The 24411-nt window shown below is 44.0% G+C and overlaps 1 protein-coding gene across 2 annotated transcripts in view; it reads left to right on the plus strand.

The window, feature by feature from the left end:
• The first annotated feature begins 612 nt into the window (after positions 1-612).
• The window catches only part of RAE1 (ribonucleic acid export 1), a 28038-nt gene continuing 4239 nt past the window's right edge, over positions 613-24411 (plus strand). Inside the window, exons 1-11 of one of the 2 annotated variants that reach the window (XM_024238453.3) lie at positions 613-742; positions 3450-3546; positions 4129-4233; positions 5862-5954; positions 14728-14814; positions 16176-16262; positions 16377-16448; positions 18061-18168; positions 22942-23048; positions 23130-23205; positions 24062-24256. In XM_024238453.3, the coding sequence (XP_024094221.1) occupies positions 3457-3546; positions 4129-4233; positions 5862-5954; positions 14728-14814; positions 16176-16262; positions 16377-16448; positions 18061-18168; positions 22942-23048; positions 23130-23205; positions 24062-24256 (1020 nt within the window). In that variant the 5' untranslated portion in view covers positions 613-742; positions 3450-3456. 2 annotated transcript variants of the gene reach the window in all.

Here is a 24411-nt window from a genome sequence, read left to right on the forward strand (position 1 = left end):
CAGCTTCTCGGAGGATGGCCTTGGACTTGAATTGGAAGCAATCAGAATCTTTTAGATGTTTATACATGATAAATGCAATAATTAATTCAGAAGAGAAAACAGCTAGCTACCTTGCATTAGCCCTAGTTGCGGATTGATTGACTGATTTGAGATGAAGTTTCACTCTTGTTGTCCAGACTGGAGTGTAATGGCATGGTCTTGGCTCACTGCAACCTCCACCTCCTGGGTTCAAGCGATTCTCCTGCCTCAGCCTCCCAGGTAGCTGGGATTACAGGCACCTGCCACCATGCCCGGCTAATTTGTGTATTTTTAGTACTGACGCGGGGCGGGGCGGGGGGGGGGGGGGGGTTCACGATGTTGGCCAGGCTGGTCTCGAACTCCTGACCCCAGGTGATCAGCCCGCCTCGGCCTCCCAAAGTGTTGGGATTACAGGCGTGAGCCACCGCGCCTGGCCAGTTGCAGATTTCTCAAAGCAGTCGCTTAGCAACTTGCAGCGGCTACATCAACTTTCGACCAATTCGCAAACTGCTGGTGTAAAGCGTTTTTGCGCATGTGCTGTCGCCTTGCGGGAAAAGGAGCCTTTTTCTTCGACGATTTCCGGGCGACGCAGGAAGTGGCTCCAGAGCGCACGCGCGTTGTTTCCGCGGTAGTCAGGGGCAGTTTCTACCGCAGGCTTGAGGAGGCTTTGGGCTCCTGGAATTTCTGTCGGCGCTCCTCGCCTTCGTCCTCCGCGCCAGAGCAGGTTCGCAAACTCCTTAGACCCTCCTGCTCCCGGCCGCCGCTTTCCGCCGGGGCGAGACCCCCCAGGTAGGCCCCGTGCCGCGCGCGTCCCGTCGTTACCCGCCGCCATGGCGTCCGCAGAGGCCGAGTTGCCTCCGGGGAGCGCGCTTCTGCGGGATGCTGGGGCGCGAGCGGGACTGTTGACTAAGCTTCGTTATTGGGCCCTGGAAGCGAGGTCAGAGCTGGAAATGGCCTTAGGGGTCACCTAGGGTCTAATCCATCGTTTTTCTTGTGGGGGAACTGAGCCCCTGGGAAGGGTCACATTGCGTTAATGCAGTGTCTGTCGCCTCTGTCCCTCCCCCTTACACGTCTGGCGTCTCGTCAGATACATGTCAGCTCCTGGGAGAAGCTTTCCCTGGCCGCTTTGCAGAAGGGCATCCCCTTTTAGCCTCTTCCACGTCAACCTGCTCCATTTCTTTCGTAGCAGTTACTACTCTCTGAAACTAAGTCTGTTTCTGTCTTAGCCCGCCAAGTATTTATTGTATACGTATATAGGTGCAACTGTACAGGCAGTACTTCTCCAGGTAAGTATTATTCAACACCAGCCGCCCTGGGCCAGGCATTGTACTGTGGGACTGAGTATGCATTAAGGGAAGAATCCAGGCAAGTGGCTGCCCTCTTGGAGCCAGCATTCTAGTGGGGAAGAGATTGAGTGTAAACAAGAAATTCCAGGTCATGACTGGTGCTGTGAAGAAGGCAAGGGGTTGTTGGAAGGTTAGATATGTTAAAGTTGGCAGAGAAGCCTCTGAGGAGGTAACTTTAAAAAAAGAATACGTGTGACAGCTTTATTGAAGTATAACTTACATAACATAAATTTCAACCATTGAAAGTGTACATTGTGAGTTTGGAAATTTTACGCTGTTGCGTAAACATGACAAGTTCAAATTTGGGACAGTTTCATCACCCCAAGAAGTTCGGAGGAGGCAACTTTTGAACTGGGATATGAAGATTCAAACGGAGGTATCTGTGGGGAGGGAGAAGCAAATCATCCCAGGCTGAAGGAACAGCACTAGGTTTGCTCCAAGGCAGGGATGAGCTTGTTGTGTTCAGGAGAGAGAGGAAGCCAGCAGAGCTAGGAGGGCTGGGGTGCAGCAAGGCAGGAGAGAGCGGGAAGAGATTAAGTGGGTCCCACAGATGCCCGTGCCTTCTGAACTTTGGAAGCTTCCCAGTAGTGCTCAGCATAAGGTGTGGTCCACACTGACTAACACGAACGACTCTCACCTACCATGTTCTTTTCCCTAAGTTCATCCCTAACGGCAGAAATGTTCTCTCCCAACTTGAGGGTTGAGGTAGAGGAATAGAGTGAAAGTAATATTTATTAAGAACCTGTAGTGCTTTAGGCAGTGTGTGTGTGGCTTCGTTTAGTTCTCGTAACTCTGTGAAGTAGGTATTAGTGTCTCTGTTTTACAGATGAGAAAATCAAGGTTAAGTGACCTGTCCAAAGCCAGGTAGCCAGCACCTGGACTGATTGCAGAAGCCTTGTCATGCCTTTGTTCGTTCATACAGTTAACTGGTGTTCCAAGTACCTCTGCATTTGAGGGCAGAAATGTGGCCGGCAAGCACCACATCCCCTCACGTTCACTAAAATATACATGTGCTTGTAGCTGTTGCTCTGACCTTTTGTTCTGCACTTATTTTTCATGAAGCTGAGGAAACTCAAATGCCTTCCCCAAATTCTTTGCAGTTTCTCTGTTCTGTGTTGTCTTGTTAGCAAGGATGTCACTCAGCCATTTGGCTCCCTTTGGAGAGGTGACTGGTATGGAGGACTTCTCAGTGTAATGGGGTAGTAGGATTGAAATGTGGTTTCAGTGTATGTAACTCTTCGGGGAGTTGGAAGGAAGAAAGAAGGGAAAGTCGTTTATTGTACCCACTATGAACTAGACACTGCATTTTCTACATAATCTGATTTGATCCCCAGAGTAGCCCTGGAGAATGTGTTAATGTTCTCTATGTTTGCAGAGCGGGAAAATGAAGCCTGGTGAGATTAGAGTCCCAACTCCTGAGTGGCAAGAGGCCCTGACCAAACCCTGGTGGGCCTGTTAGATTATGATATCCAGGAAAAAACCCAGGGTGGGAGAGGTTCTTGCTGGGTAAATGTCCAAAACACGATGCCCAGCCTTCTTAAAACTTACGAAGAAATTGCTGATTGGCTGCCCAGACTGGTTGTTCTAGGTAGTTTCACGCAGATACTGGCCTAAACTAGAATGCAGAAATTAGTAAGAAAGTGAATGCCCACTAGGTGGAAACCTGAAAGCACGGGGACCTGCGATCTTGTTTACTGTTATATTCCTGGAGCGCAGCTCAGTGTCTCTATGTAAAAAATGAGTGAATTTATTTTCTAGCTGGTGACTACAAAATAATCTGCAGTGTATCCATACTGGTTTATTAATGGTAACAAATGAACCGTACTAATATGAGATAATAGGGGAAACTGGATATGGAGTGTATGGGAATTCTATCTTTACTATTTCTGGAAACCTAAAACTACTCTAAAATAGAAGGTTTATTTTTTGAAAGCACTCTGCTCATTGCACTCTTGTCTGAAAAGTGAAGCCTGGCCTCAAACCACTTTGAGTATTTCTCTTCTGCCCGTTAATTATCTTACCATTGCCTCTCAGTGATATTACTTGCGAGAAAACCCATCCTTAACATTTTTCATTACTTTTTAGGGTCAAAATGAGCCTGTTTGGAACAACCTCAGGTTTTGGAACCAGTGGGACCAGCATGTTTGGCAGCGCAACCACAGACAATCACAATCCTATGAAGGTACCATGAAAAGCTTCCTGGGGCTTGTAGGAAGAGTTTGGGCAGAGTTTCTCCCATCAAGGACAGAACCCGAGATGACTTGGGAGCCTCCTTTGGGCTGAAAGCTTTGAAACTTTGTCTAACTCATGTTTCTCAAACACTGGAGCACAGAAAATGTGTCCCCTGTACTTGTGTCCTGTTCTTCCTGGCCTTCCAGGTCTCCAGAATCACCCAAGGTGCAGATTCCGGTGCAGATTCCCAGGGCCTGGCCCAGCCAGGACTGTTGACTCAGAATTCCCATGGTTGGCGAGAGGAGATGGCAGGTGAAAACTGATCTAGCACTGTGGGGCCAGAGTGAACTGGTCATATAGAAAACAAGACCATGGGCATTTCATTAGCAGCTGCTGCTGCTAGTCCTGGTGGTGCTGGTACTTTCTTTAGCTTATTTTTTACTCCTCTCTTTGATCAAAGTAAGGAAGGGTCTAATTCAGTTAGTTCTTGAACACAAGGAAAGGCCACCGTGAGGTAATTAGTGAGAAAGAAAACAATTTGGAATGAAGTTGTGAGCATGCATACATTTTCACATTGACTTTTTTCCCGCAGGATATTGAAGTAACATCATCTCCTGATGATAGCATTGGTTGTCTATCTTTTAGCCCACCAACCTTGCCGGGGAACTTTCTTATTGCAGGATCATGGGCTAATGATGTAAGTGCTCCTTAAATATGTGTTCTATAAATCATCTCTCTTTGTATGGCCAAGGTTAGCTTTAGCTCCATTGTTTCCCAAGTAAATGAATCAGTTAGACTTACTTATGGCCTTTTTTAAGAAATCAATTTAGAGGGTGTGAACCCTTCTGAATGGCAGACATTATTCTTACATCCGTTTTTGTTAGGAAAGCACAATCATATGTGTTGCTCGAAATTTTCTACTTTAGTTCAGTCTCTTGAAGTTTATTCCCAAATCAAATGTCATATTCATCCAGAGTGAACATTATACCCAGTGGCACACACCAACAAATTCCCCTTCTTGGCATCCTGACAGTGTTCCTCAGGTGTGTGTGAAACTTTTTCCACATTAAATAATAGCACAGATCTGCCTAGATACTTACTCATCATGTACAAAAAGAAAGACAAAAAAATTACAGTTTACTAAAAGAAAGAAAACTGTGGTAGAAAAATAAACAAAGAGCGTAAAGAGGGACTTCACAAAAGAAAGAATAAACCTGAACCATTCATCCATGCTTGTAATCAGATAAATGCAAATTTAAGACTCTTTTTTTTAATTAACAAAATTAAAAGTTTAAAAGAATAATAGTGCCAGCAAGGATAAGCTGAAACCCTACATGTATGGCTGGTAAGTATGTAAGTTGGCTTTTCCACAGGATAATTGGCAATAGTTATCAAAAATCCTTCAGCTTATACCCTTTATCTCATTGATACCCTTCTGGGACTTGAGTAGGAAATCTGATAATGTACTTCATCTGCATTATCTAAATTAACCTTTATAACAGCCAAAGCACTGTGAACTTGTGAAAATTTTGAAAATTTTAATATCCAGTAGTAATGGCAATGTATAGTATGTTTGTATGATGGAATACCATTGTAAGTTTTTGGAAAAGCTTTCGAACTGTAGCCTACAGCACAGGGACAGCAGGGGTTAGGAGAACAGGAGGGAGGATGGTAGTCAAGGTTGAGCAAGCTTGCTTTCTACATGTAATTTCTAGAAAGATTTCAGATGATTTGCTGCTTAAAAAAAGGATGTTTAAAGTTGAACAGGCTAGTGATGCAGCTGAGGAAAGCTGTAGCTGCAAAAGTGAAGATACTGTATAATCTAGTGTCTTCCAGAAGATATGTGTACATGGAGAGAAGACTAAGAGCACACAGAACCATTAGCTGTGGTTGTCTGTGGTGTGATTAGGGTGATTTTTATTTTTTTGCCATATTTACAAAATCTCTAAAATGTATTACTTTTTTAACGGAGGGGAGATTATATAAAATATTCAGAAAAGAGGTAAGTTTCTACTTTGGTCTTGATTCTCTGAATGGTAATGGGTAAGTGATATTCTACTTTGGAAGGCATATCTCGTAGATGCCGTGAGAAAATTATCTGCAATTTTATGTGTAAGCAATAGAATTTGTTTATTTTAATAGCTTAGGCATAAGAAAACAGTTGCTTTCATAGATATTTTAATTTCTTTGTTCTTGAAGTTAGATAATTAGGTTGCTATGAGAAGTCTATGTATGGTTAAGGTTATCCCATTAGTTTTTAGGTGTTAAATGCAAGCAATACATCGTAAATTGCTTTGTTTGCATTGAATTTTTTTGTTACTACAGGTTCGCTGCTGGGAAGTTCAAGACAGTGGACAGACCATTCCAAAAGCCCAGCAGATGCACACTGGGCCTGTGCTCGATGTCTGCTGGAGTGACGTACGTTCCCTTCCATTTCTCGTGTTCCATTTTACTTAAAGTACAAAATGATTTAGAATATTTAATAATCCAAACACAAATAGCATATATGTGTTCATATTGTAGGAATTCTAAGTTTCTGAACATAAATAGTCATTTATTGATGTTCTTAATGTTGGCTTTAGTTAGCCACTTTCTTTGAAAGCTTTTCTTGTATTAAATTTTGTGTGTGTGATTAGGGAGAGTTTAATGATTAAGGGACATTTTATGAAGAGGCCAGCAGGGAAGGTGAAACACCTGTGCCAAGCTGCAGTGGGCGGGCCTCCTGGAGCACAGCATGAGCTGCAGCTGTAGAGGGGCTTCTGCCTGGCGCAGGGGAGCCAGGGGATGAACAGCTGTAGATGGGCCTCGGCCTGGCGAGGGGAGCCAGGGGTTGAACACCCCAGCCTCTCTCCTCCCTTCTCCTGCCATTGCTGCTGGTGGCTGAACCCAACAGTAGTGAGAATGTTAAGGGGCCTGGTGACAGGCAGACACACTGCAGTGCTGAAGAAGCTAAGCCTTGAGGCCCCTTCCAAGGCCTTGTACCTGTACCTTTAGTCAGGTTTATTGAGTCTGATTTGCCTGCTGTAAAACTGAACCTTTTTGGTATACAGCTCTGTGAGTGTTAAGAAATGCATAGAGTTGTGTTCAAGATATAGAACAGATCCATCCGCCTCCAAATTCTCTTCCTTCTTTTTGTCGTCAAATCCTTCCCAACTCACAGCCCCTGGAAACCACTCATCTGTTTTTTTGTCCCTATAGTTTTGCCTTTACAAGAGTATCATCTAAATGAAATCCTATAGGGTGCAACCTTTGCGCTCAGCATGTTGTATTAACGTATGGTGATTGTTTTGTCAGATATATTTCCTATGTTTGGGGTGGGATGCTGGAAATTAGGACAGGCATTGAGATATAGCATCTGCAAAATGCTAATGTAAGTGGTAGGAGTTTTCTCATAAAAGATGTACGAGTTGGTCGTAGCAGTATTGGTATGCCATTCGAATTTGTAAGAAGAGAGTGGTTAGAAGGGTCTTGGTAATGAAATTTGTGGTATAGAGTTCTGGTAAATATACAGTGTGTAGTGCTCCTAGGAAAATAGTAGTAGTTAGGGCATTTATTATGATAATATTCATGTATTCTGCTATAAAGAAGAGGGCAAATGAGCCTGTGGCATATTCGATGTTGAAGCCTGAGACTAACTCTGACTCTCCTTTTGTTAGATGAAAAGAGGCTCAGTTAGTTTCTGCTAGTGTGGAGATAAGTCATATTATGGCTAGGGGCCGTGATGGGAATTCTTGTGATGAGTGTGTGTAAGTTAAATGAGCTGCTTATCAGTAGAACTGATAGCAGGATAATAGCTAGGGTGACTTCATATGAAATCGTCTGGGCCACAGCTCATAGTGCACTGATGAGTGCATATTTTGAATTAGATGCTCATCCTGATCATAGAATAGATAGACGGCTAGGCTTGATGTGGCTAGTATAAATAGGAGGCCTACATTAAAATCAGAGGATCTGGTATAGGGAGGGGGGTTCATAAGAGGAGAGCGATAGGGAGGGCTAGGGTTGGAGCAATAATATAAAGGGTGATAGTAGATGTTAAGGGACGCAAGGGTTCTTTGGTGAAAGTTTTATTGCATCAACAAATGGTTGAAGCGGTCTGTAGGGACCTACAATGTTGAGTCCTTTGCATAGTTGTATATAGCCTAAGATTTTTCGTTTGATGAGTGTAAGGAACGCTGTTGCGATAAGAGTGGGGATAATGAGCAGGAGGAGGTTAATTACAGGCATGTTGTTAAGAAGTGGAGTTGAACCTCTGATTATAAAGTGTTAAGTTTTATGCAATCGCTGAGCTCTGCCATCTTAACAAACCCTGTTCTTGGGTAGGATGTGTGATGATTTAAGAGACTGGGATGGCATCATCTATGGAGTGAGGGCACTTTATGAAGTGGGCCCTATTTCTCTTGTCCTTTCGTACTAGGAGGAATGTTAAATAGGCAGAAACCGACCTGGATTACTCTGGTCTGAACTCAGATCACATAGGACTTTAATCATTGAACAAACAAACCCTTAATAGCGGCTACACCATTAGGATGTCCTGATCCAGCATCGAGGTAGTAAACCCTATTGTCGATATGGACTTTAGTATAGGATTGCACTGTTATCCCTAGGGTCACTTACTCCTTGATCAAATTATTGGGTCGGTGTGTAATAACTCACTTAGACTAGTGTGGGCTTAGTTTAGGTTGTTAGGAGGTTGAATTATGCTCCGAGGTCACCCCAACCAAAATTTTTAATGCAGGGATAGGAGGCTAGTGCCTGTAGGCTTGTTGGAGTTTTTATTTGCATTGATGAATTAAAGCTCCATAAGGTCTTCTCGTCTTACTTGTTTATATCTGCCTCTTCACGGATAGGTCAGTTTCACTGGTTGAAAGTAAGAGACAGCTGAACCCTCGTGTGGCCATTCATACAAGTCCCTATTTAGAGAACACGTGATTATGCTACCTTCGCACGGTCAGGATACCACAGCCGTTGAATATATGTCACTGGGCAGATAGTGCCTCTAATACTGGTAATGCTAGAGGTGATGTTTTTGGTAAACAGGCGGGGTAAGATTTGCTGAGTTCCTTTTCTTTTTTGTAATGTTTCCTTAGAGCATGCCTGTGTTGGGTTAACAGTGCAAATAATATGGTATTTATTATATCATTTATTAATACTGGGATGTTAACTCTCAGTGGGTTACTCCCGTCTGATGTAAGCTTGTGCAATGGAGAATGTCTTCATGTTACTTATACTAATATTACTGCTTCTATTAAGTAATAGATTAGTCCAATGTGATGTTAGGAGTTCAGTAGACTGGTTAGAATTTAAGATAGTTAGATATTGAGCTTAAATGCTTTCTTAATTAGTGGCTGCTTTTGGGCCAGCTGTGGTGGTAATGTTTTTTACTCTCTGTAGGAAGGGTCTAAAGAGCTGTCTGTCTCTCTAGACTAACAGTTAAACTTACAGGGAGATTAAGTAATTCCGTGGGCAAGTTGAAAGTTGAACTAAGCCAGCCAGCTATCACCAGGCTCGGTAGGCTCGTCACCGCTTCTCATGAATCTTCCCACTGTTTTGCCACTTAGGTGAGTGTGCTCTTTCAGCTATTCTTGGGTAGCTCGTCTGGTTTCAGGGGACTTGGCCATAGTTCTCTATGTAAAGATATTTCTAGTTAATGCATTATGCAGAAGGTATAAGGGCTTGTCTTTGCTTTTTAGTCCTTGATACAGTTCTTTCATCTTTCCGTTACGGTACTGTGTCTATAGCACCAGGGTAGAAATTTCTATCGCCTATACTTTTGTTTAAGGTAAATGGATTGATTAAGATAGTTTGATAATATTTTTAGCGAGGTTTGGGGCTAGAGTTGTCTGAGTGGTCAGGTCATGATGAAATCTTCTGGATGTGCCGGATGCTTTGGATTAAGCTACACTTTGGTTTATCCAAGCGCACTTTCCAGTACGCTTACCATGTTACAACTTATCTCCTCTATACCTGTGTAGAAAATTATCAGTAATAGTGATTTCTAGAGTAGTATTCGAGGAGGGTGATGGGCTGTGTGTGCGTCCTTCATGGCCTTATTCAACCAAGCACTCTGCTCTTGGTTTACTGCTAAATCCTCCTTAAGCCCTTAGATTTCATAAGGCTGTCATGAGATTTTCTGGACATAGAAAATGTTGCCCATTTCTTGCCACCTCATGGGCTACACCTTGACGTAACGTTTTGATGCGTGTGCTTGTGCTTACTCTATAACCTTTTTAGGGTTTGCTGCAGGTGGGCATATAGGCCGGGGGCAAGAGGTGGTGAGATGTATCGGGGTTTATCGATTATAGAACAGGCTCCTCTAGAGGGATATAAAGCACCACCAAGTCCTTGAGTTTTAAACTGTTGCTTGTAGTACTCTGGCGAATGGTTTTGTTAATGTAACTTAATTTAGGGTTTAGGGCTAAGCATAGAGGGGTATCTAATCCCAGTTCTTGTCTTAGCTACTGTGTCTTCAGGGTATTAAAGCTACTTTCGTAGTATGTTTTATTTCAACTGGAGTTTTTTACAACTTAGATGGAGCTTAGCACTCTTTACGCCAAGTTCTATTAGCTTGGGTTAACTGTATGGCCATGGTGGCTGGCACGAAATTAACCAACCCTAAATATTAGTATAGTTTAGTTAAACTTCTGTTTATTACTAGATTTAACACTGCTGTTTCCTGTGAGGGTGTGGTTGAGCAAAGTGTTTTGAGCTGCATTTGTGCATGCTTGATACCTGCTCCTTTTGATCTGGGTGATCTAGAGGACATTTTCACTGGGGTAGGGGTGCTTGCACGTGTAATCTTACAAAGAACTAATAAAAAGGTCAGGACCAAACCTATCTGTTTATAGAGTTGTGTGGACCCATGTAGACATTTTCAGTGTCTTGCTTTGAGTGGCTAAGCTACATTAACTGCATAGAATACTTAAGTGGAAAATTAAAGTATGAGAAAGAAAGAAATAGAAATAGTTGTTTACAGTTCTGGGAATTCAGGGTCTTTAAAGTTGAATTGGCAGAGGTTTGGCTGAGAGGGTTATTCATATTAGAGAATGGTTGATTTAGGGTTATGGTGTACTGGGGCAGCACTTTCAGAGGGTTATGCTCAAGGTATCATATCAGTATTAGGGCAGAAGTTTAGTTAATCTATTATACATAGTGGAGGATTTATTGGGTAGGAGGAGCCTTAAGATTTTTTAGAAAATTACATCAATCGAGGGGTAGCTGTTGGGGTGTTTGTGGTTAAAATATGTCTGGGCTCTGACTGGGTTGCATTTTAGTCTCTTGTGTTTGGGGTTTGGCAAAGGTATGTCTACCTAGGTTGATGGTAAAGTCAGATTAGGAGAGGGGGAGTTTGCGGATTTATTCGGAAATAGTTCTTGAAATTGAGCATACGTGCATGCATGAGCATCTATTGATTAATTGTTAAGTCCTTCAACCATGAAATAACACCTTATGGTTGTTATGTCAGTCCGGAATATTCAGTATAAGTTCAGCTACAATGGATTTGGCAGGAGTCAGGCTGTTGCCATGCTGAGTCACAGCGCCCCAAAGTTAAAAAATACCAAATGCATGACAGTGCTCCCGTGACTGGCTAATAGGGTGGTAGTCATTAATCCATCAAGATGTCTTATTTAAAGGGAATCTGTGGGCGATCTTAATTTTATGGCCATACGTTAATGCAGGGGTTCCCAGCCCCCAGGCTGTGGACCAGAACAGGTCCATGGCCTGTTAGGAACTAGGCTGCACAGCAGGAGGTGAATGGTGGGCCAGTGAGCCTTACTGCCCGAGATCTGCCTCCTGTCAGATCAGCGGTGGCATTAGATTGTCACAGGAGCTCGAACCCTCTTGTGAACTGCGCATGTGAGGGATCTAGGTTGTGTCTTCCTTATGAGAATCTAATGCCTGATGATCTGAGATGAAAGAGTTTTATCCTGAAACCATACCCTCACTTCACCCCAGTCTGGAAAAATTGTCTTCCATGAAACCAGTCCCTGGTGCCACAAAGGTTGGGGACCGCTGCTTTAATGTGATCTTATTTAGCTTATATATAAGAAATAATTCTGTGTATAAACATTTTGACATAGTTTAGGGGCCACAGTTGCTCCCATTTTATTCATTAGCAAGGATCAGCTTCTCTGAGGCATTTTTATCATCTGTAAAATGTCTTCCTGACATACCTGATCAAGTTATTGTGACGCTACATTAATAAGATACATGAAAAGTTTGAAAAGTGAAGCATTCATTTCATATGCAACTTATTTTTATTTTACACACGGAAAAGTAGCAGCATGAGTAGATTTGAAACATTTCTAATGTATTTTGTCTGTCTTTACTGATTGGGCACTGGGTCAGAATTAGAAAGTTTCTTATAAAGTATGGCAAGAAATAGAATTAACTAATGCAGGAATCCTTTTGCTCAAATGTTATCTAATGGCTATTGGAATTTATAAAACTGAATCTAAGTTTCATACCATCTAGTGGGAGGATCAGACACAGGAATGAGAGTTGTACGTTCTGAGGGGGAGGCAGGATAAACTGGTGCTGGGTGGGAAAAAGAATACAGAAGGCAGCTGTAAAGTTTGGAAAGGCTTCTGTGAATGCTTTACAGAAGACAAGAATAGAGGTAAATTTTTTTTGTTTGTTTTTGAGTGTTGCTCTGTAGCCCAGGAGTGCAGTGGTGCGATCTCAGCTCGCTGCAACCCCCACCTCCTGGGTTCAAGTGATTCTCCTCCCTCAGCCTCCAAAGTAGCTGGGATTACAGGCGCCCACCACCACACCCAGCTAATTTTTGTATTTTTAGTAGAGATGGGGTTTCGCCATGTTGCCGAGACTGATCTCGAACTGCTGAGCTCAAAGTGATCCACCTGCCTTGACCTCCCCAAGTTCTGGGATTATAGGCATGAACCACCACGCCTGGCCAGCAGAGCTGATTCTTGAAAAGTAAACCATGTGCCTATAGCTTTGTAAGCATTGTCTCATCCAGTTGAGGCCTGGGTTCAAATTTCAGCTCTGTCTCTTCCAAGCTTTTGACTTTGCCAAGTTGTTTAATCTTTCTAAATTTGTTTTCTTGTTTAGAAAATGAAGGTAGGCTGGGTGCAGTGGCACTTTGGAAGGCTTGGGATGAAGGATAGCTTGAGGCCAGGAGTTTGAGACCAGCCTGGGCAACGTAAGGAGACCCGGTCTCTACAAAAAATAGAAAAATTAGCCGGGTTTGGTGGCACACACCTGTAGTCCCAGCTACTTAGGAGACTGAGGCGGGAGGATCACTTGATCCCAGGAGACTGAGGCTGCAGTGATCCATGATGACACCACTGCATTCCAGCCTGGCAACAACCCTGTGTCAAAAAATAAAAAAAATTATCTGAGTGTGATGGCGCATACCTATAGTCCTAGCTACTCAGGAGACTGAGACGGGAAGAATCCTAGAGCCCAGGAACTGGAGAGTACAGTGAGCTATGATTGCACCATTGCACTCCAAGCTGAGCAATAGAGCAAGACCGTGTCTCTAAAAAAATAATAAATAACAATAATAAAGTAAATAATAAAATGAAGGTAATAACAGATAATAACATTATTAATTCAGCAAATAATTGTCAGGCACCTATTGTATGCTAAATCCTGGAGATAAAGTGGAAATCAAAGTAGGCAAAACCTACACTTCTGAAACTCATGATCTCTTAGGACAAACAGAAGAACAAATACAACTTCTCAATAGTGGAAAACTGTGATGACTAGATTAAATCTACATGGAAGGATTAGCACAGTGCTGTCACAAAGTGGTTAAGGAGCTTGCCTGTGAGAACAAAAGTGAGTGGCTGAGCCTAGGCCCAGACCTTCCTCGTGATGGAGCCCATGTGCTTAGCAGCCTCCCTCATGGAGCTTTACAGGAAGAGTCAGAGCTACCCGGGAGAGGAAGACATGTAGGTAAAGGCACAGGGGCGCTGAAGACCCAAAGTTACCTTTGAGTCATCAAAGCCAAACTTGGTAAAGTTGAATCTTCAGTACTTTAAGGACATGGTTCAAACTCTGCGGCTGAAGCAGATAGACTTAGAGCAGCTGGTGGAGCAGTCACACATACTCTTTCTCTCCCCAGTGTTTTACTGGATTCTCCCTCATGTCTGCACGTGTCCACTGAGATTGGCATGCTCTGCTCCACAATGCTGATGACATGTGGTGGGGCTGGCATTAGGAGATTGAGAGGCCAGTGTTCACTTGGACTCAGGGCAGCCGTCTCCATACACTCATACCTTTCCTTTGCTGTGTTTTCAAGGATTTGTAGAATTACAACCTCATTAAAAGCATGAGGAGCAAGTTTTATCTCTTCTTTTAAATGAAGTCACTTCAGTGGAACAAGTTTTTGCTAGAGGAGAATGGTGGTCAGTTTTTGAGCTCTGGAACCAAAAATGAAATATAGACTAGGCCAAGGTTCAGCAAACTATGGCCCATGAGTCAAACCTGATGCATTGTCTATTTTTGTAAATAAAGTTTTATTGAAATGCAGCCATACTCATTGACATAATATGTCTGGCTGCTTTCAAGCTGCAGTGACAGAGAAGACCTACTTTGAGTTCTCTGTGTGAATATTGTGAAACCATCACACAGTGACCAGTGATTTTTAAATCTATTTGACAGGTTAGATAGGACCAATGACTGTTGTAAATTGGCATAGCTTTATTGCATGTACTTGGAAATATTATTAGATAGGGACTGAATAAAAGTAATAGTGATTATAGTTATGTGTTTTGTATATAGAGAGAAAGATAAATGTGACAGAATGTTTACAATTGATGAATCTATGTTAAGTGCTTATGGGTATTTTTTGTATTTTTGCAACTTTTCTGAAGGCTTAAAGTTTATCAAAATAAGAAAAAAAATTTAAAGTGGCCCATGGTTGCTGCTGAGAGGAGACCTGGGATCAGGGACAAGAGAAAGAGTTTGTTTTCGCTAGTTTGTGATTTCTGATTTTTTAAATCCTGTTTACATGTTCTCGCTTAGAAAAGTAAGTCAATCATGAAATAGATGAAAATGAATTTTTTGTATGATGCTGTAGTTTGCAGTACAGTGGTCCCCAAACAATTGGAAAAATAAAGATTGCCAAAGTTTGCCTCAATATGTTCCATGTAGTATCTAAATGTATATATAGTTAGAGATTTAATTTTTCTTAAAATGCAAAATTTTCTCCATTTTATTTTAGGATGGGAGCAAAGTATTTACGGCATCGTGTGATAAAACTGCCAAAATGTGGGACCTCAGCAGTAACCAAGCGATACAGATTGCACAGGTAACAGAACCCTCTGCAGAAAGGCTAGGCACAACTGGTACCCAGGACTGTGATGGCTCTTTAAGTGAAATAATTATTATAATTATAATAAGAAAACGTGCAGTTAGACTCTGTCAAATCAATTAGACAATATAACAGAAACCTCTTTAGCACAAAGATAACATTTTTATAACCATTCTCATTCTTAACTAGTGTTCACAGATTGTCTTGTCATGGGTCTTCATATATGTATGGATGGAGTCATAAGGAGTTAGCGACATTAAAATCTATGAAAGGTCATAGGTGGTCCTTGCCATTCACAGGTTGGACGTTGTGACCTCGTGCATGGCTGGTCTTCTGTCAACTGCATTTGGTCACTTACTCATTCAGCAAGTGTTCTGTCTATGGGCCAGTAATAGAGCAGCGAGTAAGAGGGGCATTTCCCTACACGTGTGGAACTTTTACCGTTACTCAGGGACTACTGGCAGGTACTGTGTGAAGAATGCCAAGGGCAGAAGTAATGAAGATAAGAGAACTTAGAACCAGAGGGTCCAGCCTGCTAAGGGGGCTTCAGGAAGAGCGCGGTGCTGAAACATTTTCAGGAAGGCGCTGCATACTCAGGTCACAGTGCTGTGTGCTAGAAACATCTCATTCATATCATAATTCCCGTCACCTCAGTGAGTAAAACTGTGGTGGAATCCCCTACTTGTTATTTCTGAGTATCTCCCTAAGGAGGAGCTTACTTTCACTCGCACATATGTCTTAATTATGAGTAAAAAAATTAAAGTTTGCTAGAATGGAAGGTAGATACATGTTCTTGTGTTAAATTGACTGTTTTGATTATGGGTGTATTAGTCCCTTCCTGCATTGCTATAAAGAAATACCTGAGACTGGGTAATTTATAGAGAAAAGAAATTTAGTTTGCTCATGTTCTGCAGGTTGTATGAGTATGGTGCCGGCATCTGCTCGGCTTCTGGGGAATCCCAAGGGAGCAGGAGAAGGAGCAGGCACATCACATGGCAAAAGCAGGAGAGAGAGCTGTGGGAGAGAGGAGGTGCCACACTTTACAACAGCCAGATCTCATGAGAACTCAGTGTCGTGAGGACTGTGCTAAGACAGGAGGGATCCGCCCCCATGACCCAGACATCTCCCACCAGGCCCCACCTTCAACACTGGGGATTACATCTCAATATGGGATTTGGTGGGGACATGCAAGCTATGTCAGTGAGGAAGGATTGGTAAAATGCTAAATATCTTTTGGTTTTTGTTTGGTATGGCCTCAGTATTTAAATTAGTTTCTTCCCTTTGAATTGCCACAACTAAAGCTGTTCAGCACATTCTTACATTTACCTTGACCTGTTTTGTTTTTGTCTTGTTGAAAGCATGATGCTCCTGTTAAAACCATCCATTGGATCAAAGCTCCAAACTACAGCTGTGTGATGACTGGGAGCTGGGATAAGACTTTAAAGGTATAATGTGCAATTGAGGCATTGTTTGGCTCCATCAGGATTGTCGTTTATTCTTGCACCACTTCAACTTCTGCTCTGAATGGTCACATCCTGGCTTCTCTTTTTTGCTTTTAGTTTTGGGATACTCGATCGTCAAATCCTATGATGGTTTTGCAACTCCCTGAAAGGTGTTACTGTGCTGACGTGGTAAGGGATTTCAACTTAATATGTATTTACTTTAAAAAAAAAACAAAATAAGTATTGTCACCTTGTGGCGTCCTGCAGTTAGCGGGTAATATAAAAATCCTGCTAGCTTTAGTAATAGATATAAAGGATCGAGTTGAGATTGCCTCAGTCGTCTCCAATTGGGAGATTTTTGTGCTGCATTTCTTCTAGAAGTACTAAATGCTGAATGTCAAGTTTTCCTGCAACTCGTTTGAATATATGCAGCTAGCTACATGCCATCTCTAGTGTGACATCTATCATGTCCTTTCCATGGCAGTAGGAAAACTTGCAGTAACTTTGTGAGGTGGTACCAGGTCTTTGGGGACTGTTTTTGAGTGGGATAGAAATTGAACTTTCTCGGCCAGGCATGGTAGCTCACGCCTATAATCCCAGCACTTTGGGAGGCCAAGGTGGGCGGATTGCTTGAGGTCAGGAGTTCGAGACCACCCTAGCCAACATGGTGAAACCCCATCTCTAAAAATACAAAAATTAGCCAGGTGTGGTGGTGCATGTCTGTAATCCTAGCTATTCGGGAGGCTGAGGCATGAGAATTGCTTGAACCCAGCAAGTAGAGGTTGAAGTGAGCTGAGATCACGTCGTTGCACTTCAGCCTTGGTGACAGAGTGAGATACCGTCTGAAAAAAAAAAAAAAAAAGGAAAGAAAAAGAAATGGAACTTTCTCCATTTGTTTAGTCACATCTTAAAGTTTTGTACCAACAATCCCGTAATTCCACTTTTAGGAGTTTATCACAAGAAAATAATCATAGATACAGATGGTCTTTGTTTTTTTGTTTGTTTGGTTTTTGAGATGGAGTCTCGCTCTGTCACCAGGCTGGAGTGCAGTGGCACAATCTCAGCTCACTGCAACCACTGCCTTCTGGGTTCAAGCTATTCTCCTGCTTCAGCCTCCCGTGTAACTGGGACTACAGGTGCCTGCCACCAGGCCCAGCTAATTTTTATACTTTTAGTAGAGACAGGGTTTCACATGTTGGCCAGGATGGTCTCAATCTCTTGACCTCATGATCCACCTGCCTCGGCCTCCCAAAGTGCTGGGATTACAGGCGTGAGCCACCATGCCTGGCTGGTCTTTGTTTTATGTAATATAGTGAAACACTGGAAGTGGCCTAAGGGGCCACCAAGACACAGATAAATAAACCCTGTGGTAGGTTCATTTGAGGGGACGTTAGAAGCCACTGCTAGTACTTGAAAAAGTGTGTGATGTGGACCTTATGAAACATGTTTTGAGTAAAGGATATGAACTGTAAAGAAATGTGCTACATACCAAGTATAATGCTGAGAACAAAGGCTGGAATAGTGACAGCAACTGAAGGGGTGGTATAGGGGATTTTTATTTATTCTTAGTTCCTGAGTATATTTTCTAAATATCCACATATTTTATAGTTAGTTTTAAAACACGAGAAATATATGAATGTTCTACTTTCAAATACTATTTCTCTAGGTTTTAGTGAAACATAATCCCAGGATTATTAAAATCCAGACTTAATTTTGTAACCAAAAATTGATCAAATACATTAGTATAAAAACGGCACACTCCTTCACCTGAAGCGCGTCTCTGTTTTCTTCCATTCCCTAGATATACCCCATGGCTGTGGTGGCAACTGCAGAGAGGGGCCTGATTGTCTATCAGCTAGAGAATCAACCTTCTGAATTCAGGAGGATAGAATCTCCACTGAAACATCAGGTGCGTCATTAGTCAAATCAAGAAGTATGTATTTAGCACCTGTTGCGTGCAAGATTGTGCTCACAGCTGGAATACAGTTGTACTTTGAAAAACCTATAAGTATGTTCAAAGAGGGGTGAATTGAAGGATATAAACACAAATACTTAGTGAGTGAATACTAAGTAACACTCAGGTATCCCTGGATGAACTGAACTTACGTCTTCTCCAAACATGCCCCTGGATGGCGAGTGCTACTGAATTGTAGGGGCTAAGGGAAAACTTCTCCTTTGCCCTCTGAAGGGGTTCACTGAAAACCAGCTGGTAAAAGACAGATTAATAGGAGAAATGGCATTACAAATGTATTGATGTGCACAGTGTCTTACAACAATCTTAAAGGCAATATGGTTGATGCTTTCATACCATCTTGAGGTCACAGAAAGAAGGGGGCTCAGGGCATGGCCCAAAACAGGCTTTCATGGTAAATTGGGTTCTTGTGGCAAGACAGGTTATGGGAAGAAGAGAAGAGGAGGTCTGTGTGGCAAAGGTGCTCTTGTTAATGTGGAGGAAACTCCAGAGGTAGCACCCTTGGAGAGAACTTGAGACCTTTAACAGCATCAGACTGCAGTTAATCTTCCCTAAATCAGGACAAGGGAAGGGCCTTGGAGAAAGCCTGGCTGCATCAATGCCGATTTTCTCTGCAGATGCAAATCTCCCCACCAAAGATAACTTTTCAGCTATTATTTCCAGCCCTTCTGAATAGCCATCTTGAAATATGTCAGAGAAGTCTATTTTGGGGTGAAATATTTTGGTTTCCTTGAGGATAAAATTACACATCTGGATGGGTTGGTTCCATTGTAAATTCCTAGCTTCCAACTTCAACTCTGCCTGCATCACGCCTAGTAGATGGTTGCTAGCTTTTTCTCCTTAGCTCAGTCATCCACTTGCCACAGGGCTGCTGGGCCTGCACTCTTGTCAGCTTCTCCTTCCTTTAGTCTTTGTCTCAGCCAGTCAGATCAGCTGTTGCTCAGAGAAAAAAGAAGCTAATGGGAACTTCCTCCTCTTTCTCCTGCTGGATCTAGAAATCTGCCTGTGCTTGCGTCCTCCCCTGCCTTTTCCCCCATGAGGTGGAAAGCATCCTGCTAAGGCCAGTTTTGTGGTGGGACCCCATGCCCTCCAGCCTTCTCAGGAACCGTATGCAGAGTATCACCTCTTTCCCATACCCCCGTCTCTCCTGCCACGTAGTACTTTTCCATTAGCACTGACGCTTGCTGAAGTCTAGTTGATCCTAGAAAACACACCTCCCTTGATCCCCACATCCTCCTCCAGTACCGCCCGCATCCCTTTTCCTTCCGCAGTGGGGCATCTTGCATGAAATGTCCTTTGTTCCCTCACCTCCCACTCATTTCTCACTCAGTGAGACCTTTGCCCGCATTGTTCCACCAGAACTGTTTTTGGCGTGACTACCAGTGGCATCCTCATTGGTAATTCCAGGGGACACTGGACAGCCATCCTCTTACTGGAACAGAGCTTCATTCACTGTTCTTACAAGAAACATTTCCCCTGGCTGCTGTCTTGCCAGCCTCTTACCCACTACCTCTGTGGCTGCTCTTCTATCCTTGCTGTCTCTTGGCTGAATGTGGAGGTTCCACAGACGTCTCCCTAAGCCGCTGCCTCCTCCACCCAAGCACAACTGATCTCTCATCCACTGTCGCTCAGCCACGCCTTGTGGACTGGATATTCGGACCTCATTCCTGTGCTCCTGACATGGACACCTAGTCGGACAGCTCCTTGGTGTGTCTCCCCGGCGTCTGAGCCTACAGTATCCCACGCCAAACCCAAGACTACGTTCTGTGGCTCTTTATTCAAATGTTACCCTTGCCTCAGGATTCTCCCTTGCTACTGCTACCAGTACCATCTATTTTATACATATGTATGGATGTCATATACATACTAAATATTTCACTTCTTTTGCCTACTAGAATGTAAACTCCATGAGAGCAGAGGTTTTTGTTTGTATTTGTTGCCGCCTCCCAGCACTTGGAGCGGGGCCTCAAGTGTAAGAGGTGCTCTGTAAATATTTGCAGAGTGAACATTTGATCTGAACCTGCCCCTCTCGGCCACCACCAGCCTGTTGCTCCTGATGTGCTTCACAGCCCATTCAATGGGACCTCCATCTCCTTTGTTATAGCCGGAAATCTTGAGGTCACACCCAGTATAGTACAAATACCTGTATCAAACCCACTACAATGTGCACTTAAGAATCATATATTTTGGGCCGGGCACAGTGACTCATGCCTGTAATCCCAGCACTTTGGGAGGCTGAAGCAGGTGGATCACTGATTGAACTTTCCCTCTCCTGTCTCACTAATCCTCAGTCTCCTCCCCTCCACCCTGAAATTATTTGGGAATCTGTTCATTTTTCTCCCTTCCTCCTGCCACATCTAATTCAAATCTTGGAAAGCACTTAGATCAGAACTCTATGGCAGTAATTTCTTGGATATGACACCAAAAAGCACAGGCAACAAAAGCAAAAATGGCCAAGTGGAACTGTGTTAAACTAACTGCTCCTGCACAGCAGAGGAACCATGAAGAGAGTGAAAAGGCAGCCTGTGGAATGGGAGAAAACATTTGGAGGCTATTTCTGACAAGGGATTGATTTCCAAAATACATAAGGAACCCCTGCAACTCAATAGCAAGAAAACTGGTGACGTGAAAAATGGACCAAAGACTTGAATAGACATATCTCCAAAGAAGACATACACATATCCAGCAGGTGTAGGGAAATGTGCTTAACATGCTAACCATCAAGGAAAGGCAAACAAAAACCACAGTGAGATACCATCTCCTACCTGATGGGACCACTGTTACCAGGAAGCCCAAAGATAAGCGCTGGGGAGGGTGTGGGGAACCTGGAACCCTCGTCCACTGTTGGGGGGATGCAAAATGCCACAACCGTTAGAGAAAACTGGAGGCCTCAAAACGTGAAAAGCAGAATCACCATAGGATCTGGCAGCACTTACAGGTCTTGATTCAAAAGAATCAGAATGGGTATTTTGAAGAGAAACCTGTACTCCTAGTGTTCCTTGCAACACTGTTCACAATAGCCAAGTGAACAGATAAAGAAAATGAAGTGTATAGCTGCAGTAGGATGCTGTGCATGCAGCCTGAAGGAAGGAAATCCTGCCATTCGTGACAGTGTGGGTGACCATGAAGGAGATTATGCAAAATGAAATAAGCCAGACACAGAAAGAAAATGCATGGTTCCACTTAAATGTGACATCCAGCATAGACTCACAGAAGTAAAGGGTGGAATGGCGGTCATCAGCGGATTGGGGGAGGGGGAAATGGGGAGGTACTTAATCAATGGGATGAAATTTCATTAAACAAGATGAGAATGTTCTCGAGATATGCTGAACTACATGGTACCTGTAGTCAACAATAATATAGACTTAGAAATGTGTTAAGCGGTGGCTCTCATGTTAACTGTTCTTACCACAATAAAATAAGCGCTTAGACCTTGGTCCTCGTTGAAGGCATCCTCCAGAGGTGAGGCAGGGGCTCTTGTAAGTGGCACCACTGGCCTTGCCGGACCCCAGCCTAAGCCCTTCCCTGCCTCCCCATTTCCTTTTGGATGAATCCAAAAAAAACCTGGTCCCATCTGGCTTCACTTCCTGCCACCCGGTGCTAGCACCCTGGCCTCTCCATTGTTGAGGACTGATTGCCATCGGCCTTTGCACAGGGCCAGCGCATGTGGCTCTTGATGCAAGTGGCACCCTGGCGTCGTGCAGTTCCTGGTGTGCCACACAGTGGACCCTGTGCTGATGACCAGCCATGGCCTTTTCTGTCATCTAAGAACTTACAGATGTTTGTCAGTTTGCTTTACTTTTTTTCTTTGTACTCACAAAAGTAATGGTCTGACAGTTTTTAAAAAGGCAGGGGAGCAAACAGTACAGGAATGAAAGAGGAGGCCGTTTTCCTTTGTACTTAGGAAATGTGCACCCCCAGCAGCTGTCACGATGCCAGAGGCTGCTTCTCCCTTCGTCTTGCCTGGCCCCTGCCTGGGTCCTGCCAGGCTTCCCCTGAACTCACACGGAAATTCAGATGACCAGCTTAGGCAGGGTGGATGGCCCTCCAAGCTTTGGCCAGGTTGCCACAACTGGAAGGAAGAAGTGGTAACTCCGAAGTTGGCTTCTCCTCGGGGTGGTCGGCTTTTCTGCCCAGGAGGCTGGGTAGTGGAATCTCTGGGTTCTTCTGTAGAATAGAGACCCGCCCTTGGGCCCTCACACTCAACACTGTGCGAAGTGCAGCGTGTTGCTTGTGTGTAGCATGGCCACTGCACCCACTGTCCCCTTCACCCTGTTTCCCTGTGAGATGGGTGCGGCAGAGCCTGCATCCCTCCTGCAGCTGGGGAGGCAGAAGTGCAGAAGCTTCGGGTGACCTCCTGAGGGGTGTCTACGTAGCCAGGGATGTCTCCATTCCCCACGGGCAGGGCCGCTGTCTGCCTCGCAGCCCATGGAGCTCTGCTGGCGTGAACGCGGCCTTGCAGGGTGGCAGAGGGAAAATGAGCAGCGGGGGCAGGGGAGGAGCACAGGGTGTGCAGTTCGGTCATAAACTCACTGCTTAGATGGAGTTATTAAGGAGTTAGAAAGCAATGCTTACTGCTGTATCATATTTGAGTGATTTTTTTCTGGTTCTTCTAAAACCTAAACATGGGCTAAAAATGACTTACCTTCACGTTAGTCATGAAATCTTATATTATGCTGTGATTATGTCTCTTTTTTATTTTAACTGTAGCATCGGTGTGTGGCTATTTTTAAAGACAAACAGAACAAGCCTACTGGTTTTGCCCTGGGAAGTATCGAGGGGAGAGTTGCTATTCACTATATCAACCCCCCGAACCCGTAAGTGTGACTGTGTCAGCTTGCAGATTTCACTGGACTTTTTTTAACGAAGGAAGACTTACGTGAACCTTTGTCTTTCAGCGCCAAAGATAACTTCACCTTTAAATGTCATCGATCTAATGGAACCAACACTTCAGCTCCTCAGGACATTTATGCGGTACGTTTTTAGACACTTTAACCGTGGTGATACATCTGGAAACCAGACTTGGAGGTGGCTGAGGAATTGTGGGATCAGAAAAGACTCATTGAAGAGCTTGTGTGTTCATGTCCGGAGATAAGTGGCTTATGCTGTAGGCTTCAGGTTTCTGTGGATTTTTATTGTTGTTGTTTTTGAGACGGAGTCGCTCTGTCGCCCAGGCTGGAGTGCAGTGGCGTGATATCAACTCACTGCAACCTCCGCCTCCTGGGTTCAAGCGATTCTCCTGCCTCAGCCTCCCAAGTAGCTGGGACTACAGGCGCCCAGCTAATTTTTGTATTTTTAGTAGAGACGGGGTTTCACCATATTGGCCAGGCTGGTCTCGAACTCCTGACCTTGTGATTCGCCCGCCTCGGCCTCCCAAAGTGCTGGGATTACAGGCGTGAGCCACCACACTCGGCCTTGTTTTCTGTGTTAACATGCCCCCTGACTAGCAGCATTGTGTATTTGTTTCTGAACACAAGCTTAGGATGTTTTGCCGAGAGTCTTCTCCCTCCCCTAGACAGTTCACACACAGAGCTCAGACTGAGAAATCTGTTTGCTCAAAAGAAACATTTTCCTGAGGTCTGCTCCTTGTTTCTTGCTGTCCACATGCTCACTTTCTCTGGTGTGCAGGCCTCACAGGAGGCAAGATTGGATTCTGGGCTGGCATTTGATGGAGGAAGCCTGGATAGTTTCTCTTGTGGTCAGCAGGCAGCAGCTGGAAGGAAATGTACCTGTGCGCCTTGTTTCCTCACTCAAGCAGGAAGTGTGCGTGGGTGGAACCTTCTCTGTGCCCCTCTGCCTGGCTTCTCATGGTGCGTGTCAATCCTTGCAGGTCAATGGAATCGCCTTCCATCCTGTTCATGGCACCCTTGCAACTGTGGGATCTGATGGTAGATTCAGCTTCTGGGACAAAGATGCCAGAACAAAACTAAAAACTTCGGAACAGTTAGATCAGCCCATCTCAGCCTGCTGTTTCAATCACAATGGAAACATATTTGCGTACGCTTCCAGCTACGACTGGTCAAAGGTGAGAACTCCTGGGGCTGCTCTGGGCGCTCCAAGGCAGCAGAGCTAGGCTCTGGGTTCAGAAGGCCTAGGCCTGAGTTGTGACTCTTCTCAGGACTCACATGTGTCCTTGGGCAGGTCACCGTCCCCTCCCTGTAAGGGGAAATTGCAGGACTT

This window comes from Pongo abelii, chromosome 21 (genome assembly GCF_028885655.2).
Source record: "Pongo abelii isolate AG06213 chromosome 21, NHGRI_mPonAbe1-v2.0_pri, whole genome shotgun sequence".
NCBI lineage: Eukaryota > Metazoa > Chordata > Mammalia > Primates > Hominidae > Pongo > Pongo abelii.